General features: G+C 38.0%; 1 protein-coding gene across 2 annotated transcripts in view; it reads right to left on the reverse strand.

Moving 5' to 3' along the window:
* The window catches only part of MYO16 (myosin XVI), a 611,293-nt gene that overhangs the window by 297,046 nt on the left and 300,621 nt on the right, over nucleotides 1–13,626 (reverse strand). For both annotated transcript variants that reach the window (XM_060636706.3, XM_060636705.3), the window contains exon 12: nucleotides 6,962–7,027. In XM_060636706.3, coding sequence (XP_060492689.3) covers nucleotides 6,962–7,027 — 66 coding nt within the window. The remainder of the gene's footprint in view (nucleotides 1–6,961; nucleotides 7,028–13,626) is intronic.

Genomic DNA, 13,626 nt, shown 5'->3' on the forward strand with positions numbered 1-13,626 from the left:
GCAAGGTCACATGTCTAATTAGCGGTGGGGTTGGTTTCAAAAGGAAGTTTTCGCCAGCACTAGAAAAATGCATCTGCAGTACTGAGGGTTGTTCTTGCTAACTGGAACAGTGATTTAGCAACAACTTCTAAACTGAAGAAGGTAGGCTTGACCGGGAATCTCTCTGAAGAAACTCTTGCACGTCGACAAAAAAGCACACACAAAACAGTTGTTAGCACTCTTTGTAAGAGCAGAAAACATGGCAATAATTAAAAATTGGTATAGGGTTTAATGGATGAATATAAGTGATTGTGTTTTAATATGATAAAATACTATAGGACATTGAGAATAAATTATCTAGGTCTAAAACTATCAATATAAAATATTTTTGAAAGCACAGTGGCTAATGAAAATTCTCTTTCTTTCTTCCTTTCTTTCTTTTCTTTCTTTCTTTCTTTTTTTTTTTTTTTTTGGTAACTGGATATGGTTTGTATGTCCTCTGAATGAATTAAAACAGAAAATAATGAAAAAAATAAAAAATAAAAAATGAAACAGAAAAAAATGGTATATGCAGTTTTTTCTTGCATGTGTACAGTAGGACCCCCCTTATCCACCAGTTATATGTTCCAGGACCCCCAGGGGACACCAAAAACCACAGAGAATACCAAACCCTATATACACTTTTTTTTTTCCTCTATGGACAGAACTATGATAAGGTTTAATGTATAAATTAGGCACAGTAAGATTACCAACAACAACTAAGAATGAAATGGAACACTTATAACAATATGCTATAATAAAAGTTGGTGGGCGCCTGGATACCTCAGTCAGTTAAGCTTCCAAGTTTGACTGAGGTCATGATCTTGCAGTTCGTGGGTTCAAGCCCCGTGTCGGGCTCTGTGCTGACATCTCAGAGCCTGGAGCCTGTTCTGGGTTCTGTGTCTCCCTCTCTGCCCCTCTCCCACTCCTGCTCTCTCTCTCTCTCTCTCAAAATAAATAAACATTTAAAAATTTTAAATAAATAAATAAATAAATAAATAAATAAATAAATATTGTATGAGTATGGTCCCTCTCTCAAAATAACTTCTTATCTTGTACTCACGCTTCTTCTTGGGATGATGAGAGATGATCAAATGCCTATGTGATGAGACAAACTGCAGTGAGTATCGCAGGCACGTGATGTAGCATCAGGCCACTACTGACTTTCTTTTTTTTTTTTTTTTAATTTTTTAATATGTTTTTATTTACTTTTGAAGGAGAAAGAGAGAGAGACAGAGCATGAGTGGGGGAGGAGCAGAGAGAGAGGGAGACACAGAATGGGAAGCAGGCTCCAACCTCTGAGCTGTCAGCACAGAGCCCGACGTGGGGCTCGAACCCAGGAACTGCGAGATCGTGACCTGAGCCCAAGTCGGACGCCCAACCGACTGAGCCACCCAGGCGCCCAAGGCCACTACTGACTTTCTGATGCTACGTTAGAAGGAAGATCAGTCCCTGGCTGACCGTGGGTAAGTGAGACCATGGAAAGTGAAAGCTCAGATAAGAGGGGGTGATTATATGTGTTTACGTATAAAGATTAGATGAAAGGATAATAGTTTCAGTGAAGTGGTTGTCATTGCTCATGAAAAGGAATTTGCCTCTGTTGATAGCACACCACACCATCTGATCTAAGACACCATATAATTAAAACATAGCTTTATTTTCTGTACTGCACAGAAAATAAACGTTACAGTTAAACCAAGGCACGATGTGTTCTTACCACTTCTTTATAGCTGCATCCCAATCTCAGGAGAGCATTTGAACAAATACGACTTCTTTATTTGAAACAGTTTTGAAATTTTTGTATTTTTGGTTATTCCAGAATTTCAAATGGCTATCAAAATAGTTGATGATAGCGATGTATACACTAAAACTCATAAACTGACCAGGGAGTATTAGCCTAGCTGTGTTTTCTTGTAGGACAAATATCTGTTCTTTTTGAACATTTGTACTAACACCATTTCACATCCCAAGTCCAACATTGGCTTGATCAAACTCTAACAGAATGCTTCCAAACTCAATCTGTAAAATCTTGCTGAGAATTTCATTAAATGTTACAAACAAGGCCAGACAGAAGAGAGCCAGGAGCATATATGACTCCTATGCCATTTCTTCAAACTACTTAGTGTCACATCTTCTATTTAGGCAAAGTTTTACCAGGCATTAAAGGCGTAATGGATCTTGGGTATCTAAGTTTTTTCATGATTAACTAATAACCTTTCTCAGATCTCTTTTCTTATAAGCCTTCTCCTTTCCATGCAGTGTTAGAGTTTACATTGTAGAATACTCCACCGCTACCACCTGGTAAGACTTAGCTTGATGCTGATTCTATGCTTTATATGTAATGTCAGTACAAAATAATAATGTCAATAATAATAATGCCAATAATTTAATAATAATATTAAATAGATAATAATTAATTCTATTTTTTCCTAGTGAAGCTTGAAGATTTTCACTGACACGGTTCTCGTTGTCTGACAAGCCATGTAACCTTTAGATTGGCTACCATTGCCTTCAGCATTATTAACATTATTGTGTATTCTCATGTGGTCCAGCAAATATCATCAGCGTCAGCCACTCTCTTTCGCGCGTGCCTTCTCTCTCCGCTTCACCTCATTCTCTCCCCGTCTGCATCATCTGGAAACCAGAGGATTCTGGTCGGCGGAAATTTTAAGTGCTCTGTTGTAGCTCATGGGGGACATGGCATCACGTCAGCCTCACTCATGGGTACCTCCCTGTGCTGGACTCTCTAGTTCCAATAAATAAGGTCTTTCTTTTTTAAAGAAGCTTCCCTCCCTCTTTCCACCACACACGACCCCTCTCAATAAACTGCTGGGAGACTGCAGAATCCTGCCCCATTCGGATGTTTGAAGCCAACCACGCAGTCCCACAGCAGATGAAAGGGCCAGGCCCAGGCCCCCCAGCTGTCCGGATCCCATAACCCGTGGAACCTTCCTGACGTCAACAGCGTGACTCACAGGGGCTCTCGGTGTCACAGTATGGTATGAATAGGTCACTCTACTTGTGTGAGTGGGTTACCTACTCATTGTCTACATATCTATATATAGATGACATATTCTGAAAAAAAGGTGTTTTACAAAGGAGCACATATAATAATTAAAAAATTGCCTGAGGGCTTGGCATTTGTGCTGAGAGAAGAGTCTGTCACGCATTTTGCTCTGGGGTTAGGTGACGTGGATTTAAATTCTGTCCCTACCATCGTGGAAGTCTTTCGAAAATTTGCTAAATCCACATGAGGCTTTTATCACCTCCAAATGGAAATAATAATTCTTATACTGATTGCGTTGCCTTTTGTGATTATGTGACGACATATGTGATGACTTTTGCAGCAGGCCTGCCACGTGATGAGCCCTAGACAGCACCAGGTCTCTTTCCAGCCCCACTCGTCCAGAGGCAATGAGCTCTGCTCAGTCCCTCCAGCTCCGCGCCAAACTCGAACATGCAATGGGAATATTAGGAGACCAACGGTAATCAGAATCTGAAAGCTAATGAAGCCCCAAGCCAGGAATCCCACACTAATGCCACTTTACACAGTGGGACAGCTTAATCTCACTGCCAGTAGCAGCTGAAAAGAAAACGGGTACGATCATTTTTGTGCCCTCGTGTACGCAAAACCATAATTTTGAGAGATAATCTCCAGGTAGTTTATCTGGAATGGTGTCATCATTTCATACACGGGAGATGTCCAGGTGGTAGATCTTTGGTTTATGAAGTCCATGGTAAAGGTAATGGTGAGGAATACCTGAGAAAGCCTGATGTTGTTGCTTGAGGGGATAATTGTGTATCTGTTGCTGACGTGTTCCCCCTCAGGACGTTCACTTGTTCGCTGGTTTCCGCAATGATACAAACACCAAGATGTTCATCCTTTCTGATTACTACCTCGACAATGTGTTAGATCTGGTTCTTTAGTGGCCGCCATCTGTCTCGTCACTGTTGTCTCTCCATCCCTCCTCCCTCCTGTTCCTCCTCCCCCTTTAACTCTCCTCCTTCTTCATTGCCTTCTATTATTTTTCTACTTCATTCCTTTTTAAAAATGTTTATCATTTTGAGAGAGAGGGAGAGAGCACAAGCAGGGGAGGGTCAGAGAGGAAGGGAAAGAGAGAATCCCAAGCAGGTTCTGCACGGTCAGAGAGCTTGCCACGGGGCTCAAACTCACAAACCATGAGGTCATAACCTGAGCCAAAATCAAGAGTTGCTTAACCAACTGAGCCACCCAGGTGCCCCTCCACCTCATTCTTAAATGTGGTATGAGTCTTAGAAATCTTACAAAATGAAATACTCATGTGAATTATTCCTAATCTTACATCCGATGTCAAATCTCAACATTATTTCAATTTAACCTCCAAAAACTTCACATATTCACCTGAATCTGGTTTTTCCTCAAAAATTTTTCTTTTCTTTCATGTTCTTTTTTGTTATGCATCCTCCTAGGCCCACAAATTAAAAACCTGTGTCTCCAACAGATGCCCTTCTCTTTATTTTTTTCCTCAAGCTTTTTATCAGTGCATATTTTACCTAAATATATTTATTTTCCTCTTACTTTCTATGCCAGCGTCTGTTGGAAATGATAGATATAAAGGATAATACATATAAGTTATATGTTGCATTCACCATTTTAAGTTTTAATGAACTGTTCCTGCAAAAATCTCAATATATCATATCTTGTTCCTACAACAATATAGAAATATGTTTCTTGATGTGTCTCTCCTTTCTCTATTAATGTGTATTTCTGAAAGAACTGAAAATACAGCATGATATTTGAAGGTGTAAAACTGCCACACTATTAACACCCTAAAAACAAACCACAAAGTCACAAATGAAACATATTGTTTCATTTGAGATACACTATATATTATAACATGATAAGTAATGCCATACTAAAATAATTTATTATGTTAAATTTTCCCTAATACTTACAATTTGACCTCTAGGTCTATAGAAGCATTTAAATAAAATATATATATGTATATATATATATTTTTTAATTTTTTTTAATGTTTTTTTTATTTTTTATTTTTGAGACAGAGAGAGACAGAGCATGAATGGGGGAGGGGCAGAGAGAGAGGGAGACACAGAATCGGAAACAGGCTCCAGGCTCTGAGCCATCATCCCAGAGCCCGATGCGGGGCTCGAACTCACAGACCGCGAGATCGTGACCTGAGCTGAAGTCAGACGCTTAACCGACTGAGCCACCCAGGCGCCCCTATATGTATATATTTTATTCAATTAGTTAAAACTAGCTTTTGTCTCACCAGAAGATTCTTACTGAGTCTAAGATCAAATGTAAAAACATAAATATAAGCCAGGAACAACACACTAAATGTCAACTTTAAATAGCAGGGGTTCTCTCTCTCTCTCTCTCTTAAATTGAGTAATAATGAACTTATGAAATACCAAAGATGAAGAATTCTGTAAAGCTTGTGTAAGGCAAAATAAAAAGCCCCAAATACTTATAAAAGGCAAAAGGTCAAAATATAATGTTATAACTTAAAACAACTATCCAAATTAAACTCCAAGAACTTAGAAAGGAGACAACAAAAATAAAGAAGCAGAAATCAATTATATAGAGAATAAATATACACTAGAAAAAAATTAAAAGTCAAGAGATGCTTTTCTTTGAAAAGAGTAATACAATCAATAAATTCCTAGCAAATGGATATTACAAAGTCAGAGAAGGCCCAAATTACCAACATATGGAATGAAAGTAAATCACTCAAATTCTACACACATTAAAAAAATAGGATCATGAATAATTATGTGCCAAAAACTTTTGAAGATTAAATGTAAGAAACAGAATCCTTGAAAAACAAAATTACTAAAAACTGACATCAAAAGAAATAAAAATATGAGTAGTCCATATGTCTATCTAATAATCACAAGTTAATGTTACTCCTCTGGCAGAACTGCTGATCCCTCTTGTCCTGGGCTATCATGCGCCCACACAGTCAGACTGCCCAGGGCTAAGGCTGGGATTGGGCCGAGTGGAATAAGGACAGTAGGCAAGGGGCAGTGGTTTCAAAGCAACAGTGGAAGGGACTTTGGGAAGAAGGGTGGAGGTTGGAGTAGTTAGGGTGCACTCTTTCTCAGGAGGTGTTTCTGTAAGAATTCTTCAATGATTCCTTGGGAGCTTCAAGAAGGTGATGTCTCTATCCCTTCCCCTCTCCCTCTCCCTCTTCTCCACACTTCCTCTTGCCACCTCCCTCTCCAACTTCTCTGAGCATGTCCCTGTTTCAAGAACCTGTGTCTACTCCTCTCTCCTGTTTGTTATGTTCCTGCTCCCTACGAGGGATTCTGCTTTAACTGGAAACAGCCTTGTGAACAAAAGAGAGAGAGAGAGAGAGAGAGAGAGAGAGAGAGAGCTTGCACAATGATATTTTTGATCTCTTACTACTCAAAAATCATACTGTGTTTTCAGTTGCCTGGAATAATTTTCCAAAAGCAATTGCTCTTTTAATTTTGAAAGTCTCATAATTTAAAGTAGAAAGTCATTTGGAAAAATGTATAAATGCAGTAATATCCTTTCTTATTCTCATGGTTCTATAACATCATAGAACTTTTCTGAAAGAGGTCATGATGTTAAAATAAATACTTTACACCAACTGACCTTGAATTAGTCAGGAAGGAATGGAAAACAGAGTAACGCATTATTTAATTTTAGAAGTCTGTCTAGTGACTACAATTATAGGAAAATTACACATTATAAGTGCAAAGGAATCTTTTGATAAAAATAACATCCCTTTCCATTTTTGTCTCGGGACAAATTAAAGTCACTATTATGCAAATATTCAGTTTAGAGTTTTCTGAGAAGTTTCTGACTTTACTTATTGTTTGCAGGTTTCTTCTCAATCGATCATTTGATACGGATAGGTACGTCTAGTGGGTGTTACCCTACATTATTAAATGGCATCCAAAATTTTATACTCACCATGGTGGAATAAATTGGAAGCTCTTTGAATGGGTTAACAAGCAAGAGGATGTCTCCAATAAAAGTCTGTTAAAAGAAAAGGATACAAGTGGTTAGTGGACTATATAAATAGGACACTTAAAATTAAAAATTATAGAATTTTTTAATCATTGTGCAAAATACAGAGAACAAATAAAAGCCGTATTTTAACATTTTGTGATCCTATGGAGAGTTTGTAAATAAAGAAACACAAAAATATAATTCAAATAAAATAAAATTGATAGGCTTGTTCCACCGACCACATAATAACTCAAATAACTGGATTCTAAGAATTTCTTAAAGGGGCTTTGTGAGAATCAGAGTGAATAAAAAATATAACATTAGAACACATGGCAAAAAATGCTGAAGGTAATAAAGTAATGAGTTCTATGCTGCTACAGAACAATAATAAGATGCATAACGCAAATTTAAAGTACAAAAAAGCAAATATAAATACTTTAGCGATTAAAAAAGGACAAGTAATGAGATATAAAGGCACAAAGAACAGATGGAATAAATAGAAACCAAATAATAAAATGACAGATTTAAACCCCAAAACATCAGTAATTACATCAAATGCAAAACTACTGAATACTCTAATTAAACGACAAAGATTATGAACTGGGTTAAAGTACTTTAAATATATAGATTAAGAAAATTAGAAAGTAAAAAGATAAAACAAGATACACCTGCAAACAATAATAACAAAAATGTGATTTAGCAATACTCAATTCATGAAAAAATAAATAAAAGTGATGAAAAGGGACATTGCACAATGATAACATGTTAAACCAATCAGGAATATATGGCAATTTAAAATTTCTATGAGACTAAAATTTAGCACAAAATGCATGAAGCAAAAACAGCTGTAAGGAGAAAAATTCAACACAGTAGTGGGGATTTGTAACAATTTGGTTTAGTAACTCATGGAATAAGCAGACAGAATGTTGAAATAATTACCACATTGACTGACTTATACACAACACTGTTAGCAAACAACTGCAGAATATACATTGTTTGAAATTGATCACAGATCAGTTCCATTGTATTTAAAGGACTTGAATCACACAGAGTGTGATTATGGCAGAAATAAGACAGAGATTATCAGTCGATATCTAGAAAATTACAAAATGTCTAGGAATTATACAATACATCTGCAAATAACCTATGAGCCTAAAAAGGAACTACAACGAAAATGAGAAAATATTTTGGTTATCTCCTAATTTGTGAGATGCAACTGAAGGTGTATTTAGTATGGAAATTATTGCCTGATATGATATTTATAATGCTAGAAAAGAAGAAAAGCTGGTAATTAACGATCTAATTGTCCTTTTCAAGGAGCACATCCGATCACATCAAATTATACAGAAATAAATAATCAGTATAACAGTAGAAATTAAAAGAATAGAAACAAAAGTCAGAAGGTGGCCTTTTGAACAATGTAATGAAATGGTGAGTACCCTAACAAGACTTTGGAAACAAGAGAAAATGCATAAGCTACTAGTATCCAAAATATGACATTACTACAGACAGTATAGACATGAAAACAGATGAAGAGATATTAGGAATCATACTTTAGTCACTGTGGCTGGATATTTAGATAATGTGATAATGTGACAACAATCCACCATCTTACCAAAACAAACACAAGAAGATACAGAATGTCTCACGACTTTGTTTTTCTGAAAAAGAACTTTGAATCTCTAAGAAACCTTTGCACCAAGAAAATTTAAACTTCACTGGTGAATTCTTCCCAACATCAATGAACAAAATAAATGTTACACAAATTATTTTAGAATATAACAGAAAAGGAACGCCGTTACATTTTAAGAGGCCTACATAAACTTGGTATTACACGCCTAACTCGTATATTCAAAGAAAGAAAAGTTATAGGTTTCTCTCTTTCGTTAAGTACGTGCAAAAATCGTGAACAAAATATTGACAATTTAAATCCAGTAATACATTCAGCAGACAATCTGTTTCAACCAAGTAGGCTTTATTCTAGTAATGCAAGGTTGGCTTCATATTAGAAAACCAACTGTTACAATTTATAATGCTAAAGAGTAGGGATGCCTGGGTGGCTCAGTCAGTTGGGCAGCTGAATTCAGCTCGGGTCATGATCTCACAGTCTGAGTTTGAGCCTTGCGTCGGGCTCTGTGCTGACAGCTTGGAGCCTGGAGCCTGCTTCAGATTCTGTGTCTCCCTCTCTCTCTGACCCTCCCCTGCTTATTCTCTGTCTCTTTCTTAAAAAATAATACATACTAAAAAAAATTTTCCAATACTAAAGAGTAAAGAATAAAAGCCATATGATCATCTCAATAAATGTCAGAAAACATTTAATAGTATTCGATGCCCACTCCTGACTGAAAATAATAACTTTGAAAAGTATTAATATAAGGAAGTTAATCAAATAACATTCAACTAGATCTATGGCAGGGTTACTGCAAACAACGTGCTTAATGATAAAACATTGAAAGCTTTGCCCTGGGATCCAAAACGAGGTAGGGATGCCTAATGTTGTCACTTCCAGTCATCTTTCTATTAAGAGTACCATCCGATGAAATAAAATAAGAAAAGAAAGTAAGGACGCTATCAAGATTTAAAAGAAAAAAATAAAAGCCATTATCTACATACCATATAACGGTATGTGCTGAAAATCCCAAAGAATCTCCATATAAATCCATGTTTACATATGAATTTAGCAAGATTGGCAGATAAAATATGCATATTACAATTGAATTATATCTCCATATTTGTCATAAACAATAAGAAAATGAAATTCCCTTATTTTCAATAAGAAAATAACATTTATTATAGCATTATAGCATCAAAACTTGAAAAATGCCCAGAAACAGATAATATAAAGGGTCAAGAGTTCTACACCAAAAATTTAAAAATGTTCCAGAGAAATGAAACACAACCAAAAGAGGAATATTAACCTTCCATGATATATAGAAGAATTCCATGTGTTAAGATCTATCATACTGCCATAGTGATTAAGATCTTTCAGTCCTGGTTTAGACACAAATGGATCCATCCATACAACAGAATATGGATTCTCCTCCCCATGGTCATCTTGTTATGGCAGTGGGGAAACACTACTCTGGACACTTCTCTTGCACCACTGTGAAATCACTTCCACCCTAGTAACATACCTTAAATGTTAAAGTTAAAACAATCAAACTGCCATAAGAAATACAGGAAACTAGCCTCAGCCAAATTTTATGACCAAGGCCAAATTTTCTTAAGTGGGACACAAAAAACACTCAACGTAAAGAATTTTGTGAAAATTGCAAACTTCTATTCTACACACCTATTCTACAGACTTATACGCAGACGAAAATGGAAGCCGCCAACTGGGAGAAAATGCTCACAACATGTACATCTAACAAAGAAAGAATATTCTGAATGTATACAAATCCCTACATATTGATAAGAAAAAGTAACACGATCTATTCATTTTTAAATGCCAGTATAACTGAACGGTCATGTCCTGAGCCAAAATGGCCAAGTGAGCAACACACACCTACAGGTCACCATCATCAGGGAGTGGGAAGACGTGAGCTCAAACCACAATGAGATAGCAGACACCTGCCAAGATGGCCGGAATCCGTAAAAACTAACAGTACAACAGATAAGACTGAGTATGCTGTGGGTGGGCAGGGTGTGGAATCCTGAGCTGTGTGGTGGGTAAGCACTCTGAAAAAGTATTTGGGTGTGTCTACGAGGCTGAATGTCCCTGTGATGCTGCCATTCCCGTGCTGGGTTAACGCCCTGCGAACAAAGCTCTACGTGGCCCCCACAGAAATACGTACTCATATTCGCACGTTGCCAAAAAGGGCATCAGGATGGTTTCTAACAGTATGATCCACCCAAGTCACATAATTGTAATGGTATATTTCGAAACCAAAAAGTGGAGACAACTCAAGGGTTCCTCAACCGTAGAGTAAATACATAAATTAGGATATATTCATACAGCAGCTTATTTTACAGAAAAATGGGTAGCTATTGCTGCCAGCAACAAGATAGATGATTATCGGAAGTATAACAATGAATGAAATTGACAGAGGCAGAAGAGAACACCCCGGATGATTCCCTTTAGAGAAAGAGAGAAAAAAAATACAAAATGAATCTGTAGCTACATATACGCCGAAATCTTTTTTTTTTAATTTTTTTAATGTTTATTTACTCTTGAGAGAGAGAGAGACAGAGCGTGAGCGGGGGAGGGGAAGAGAGAGAGAGGGAGACACAGAATCTGAAGCAGGCTCCAGGCTCCAAGCTGTCAGCACAGAGCCCGACGCGGGGCTTGAACTCACAAACCGTGAGATCATGACTTGAGCCGATGTCAGACGCTTAACCAACTGAGCCACCCAGGAGCCCCGATACACACTAAAACCTTTTTAATGATAAGGGTCAACTGGGGAAGGTGCTGCTTATATTTCATTTCTTTATGAAGCTGCTGGTTACTTGAGCCTGTTCACCAGCTGAAAATTCATGATGCCATACACCCGTCACAAGTTGTGCCCTATTCTCTCTACGTGCTGTGATGCAATCCAACATTGACTTAGAAGGCTTGGCCACTGTGTTACAGCCACGTACAGGAGAAAAGAAAAGGGAAGTGATTGCCCCAAAGGGGAAGCTTTACAGTGAAGTATCTGAAAATTGCTCAGAAAAATGAAGAATAAGAGATCGAGGGAGAATCGGGAAATGTGCTAGGGAAGGAAAAATGAGGAACTAAAAAAAAAATCAAAACACTTCTAAGTTGCATTTTTCTATTGATATATAATTTTTACTTTGGTCTGATTATTGAAAGAATTTGAGACTGCCTTGCAAATATATTTTGTGATAAACAAAAACATTGTTCAGAAAAATGTGATCTGAATGTCAGCGATAGATTCCCAGAGTATGAGCTTGTATAAACCTATGCCATATTCTCAAGAGGCTCTGTTGATGGAAGGGAATGTTATAAAATGTTTTTTTTAATTTAGAAACCTACAGATTTCCTTTACCTCACCTTTCTAAAATATCACTTTTTTTTTTAAGAGAAAGAGTGTGAGCAGGGGAGAGGGGCAGAGGGAGAAGAGAAGAGAGAATCTAAAGCAGGGTCCAGGCTCAGCACAGAGCCCAACAGGGGCTTGATCCCATAACCTTGGGATCATGGCCTGAGCTGAAATCAAGAGTCGGATGCTCAACCTACTGAGCCACACAGGTGCCCCTTACTTTTTTTTTTTTTAATAGCTCACTTCTAGTGCACCTGAGTGGCTCAGTTGGTTAAGCGTCCAACTTCGGCTCAGGTCATGATCTCATGGTTTGTGGGTTCGAGTCCTGCGTCGGGCTCTGTGCTGTCAACTCAGAGGCTGGTTCCTGCTTCGGATTCTGTGTCTCCCTCTCTCTCTGCCCTTCCCCTGGCTCATGCTCTGTCTCTGTCTGTCTCAAAAATAAATAAAACTTTAAAATAATAAAAAAATAAATAGGTCACTTCTATTAAGTGTTCACAAGGGTCTATAATAGATTGAATGGAGGGACATGGAACGACACGGTAGGTACTGCATATGGTGGGTGAGGCTTCAGATACAGGCTAGGGGGCAGTGCCAGCTTGGGGAAAACGAGTCTGTCTACAGAATTTCCAATGTTCTCCAAGCTAGACAGACTTCAACTTCTGACACAAGCTAGCCTCTTGAGCTGCTCTTAACAAAAAAAAACCTGCTACATCCCACGGGGTTGCCTAGAGGGGAATGTTCAGTCAGTGGCTCAGGTGAGCCAGGCCGCCTACCTGGCTAACCAGATGTTACAGGAGCCTGTGTTTATTCTGTGGGGTTCTTTCATTATGAGTCTTGAGTCCTACCAGTGTGTTTATAAAAAGAATAAAGAGAATATTGCTTCCATGTTTATCTGCCATCCACAAAGAAATATGATTGCATAGTCTATTCTCTCTGTTCCAGTTGACTGTAATCATTCAGAGAATGAAATGCCTTTATTCTCTGCATTTCCTAGCAAGCAAACACCTCATCTCTTGCAATTAATTTTGTTTGATGGTTTGGGCACGTCCTACTGCTACGGGCTATATGGAACCTTCCCAATCTGATATCCAAATGGAATGCTATGCACTTAGTTAAAAGAGCCAGTTACACTTGCTCCTGGGTTTTGGCACACACACACACACACACACACACACACACACACAAAAGACAAAGAAAGAGAGAAAAAAGGAAAGAAAGAAAGAAAGAAAGAAAGAAAGAAAGAAAAAAGAAAAGAGAAACCTACAGATTGTTTTGAAAGATCACCTTATATAACCAGTCAGACTACAGCAAAAAGAGGAAACTCCTGGTTAAACAATTAATTCTGCTGACATGTGTTATATTGGACTGATGGGCCAGTGGTAGCAGTGGGGGTCCATTCTGCATATATTTTGAAAGGAAGGTTGCTGAGATTTGCATGAAAACGTGACTTGGGACATGGAAGAAAGACTAGTACCAACACTGAAACTAGGCACTTTGGGATGAAAGCTGGAGGAGGAATAAAAGGGGCAGGGAGGGGGGAGGCATGCAGGGAGCGTGGTGGGGGGGTGTGCGGGGGCGGGGGAGGTCACATGACCAACTCTGAATACAACATCCACTGAAACCAGGGTTTCTGTATTTGTGGCAAGG

This window comes from Panthera onca, chromosome A1 (assembly GCF_046562875.1).
Source record: "Panthera onca isolate mPanOnc1 chromosome A1, mPanOnc1 haplotype 2, whole genome shotgun sequence".
Taxonomy (NCBI): Eukaryota; Metazoa; Chordata; class Mammalia; order Carnivora; family Felidae; genus Panthera; species Panthera onca.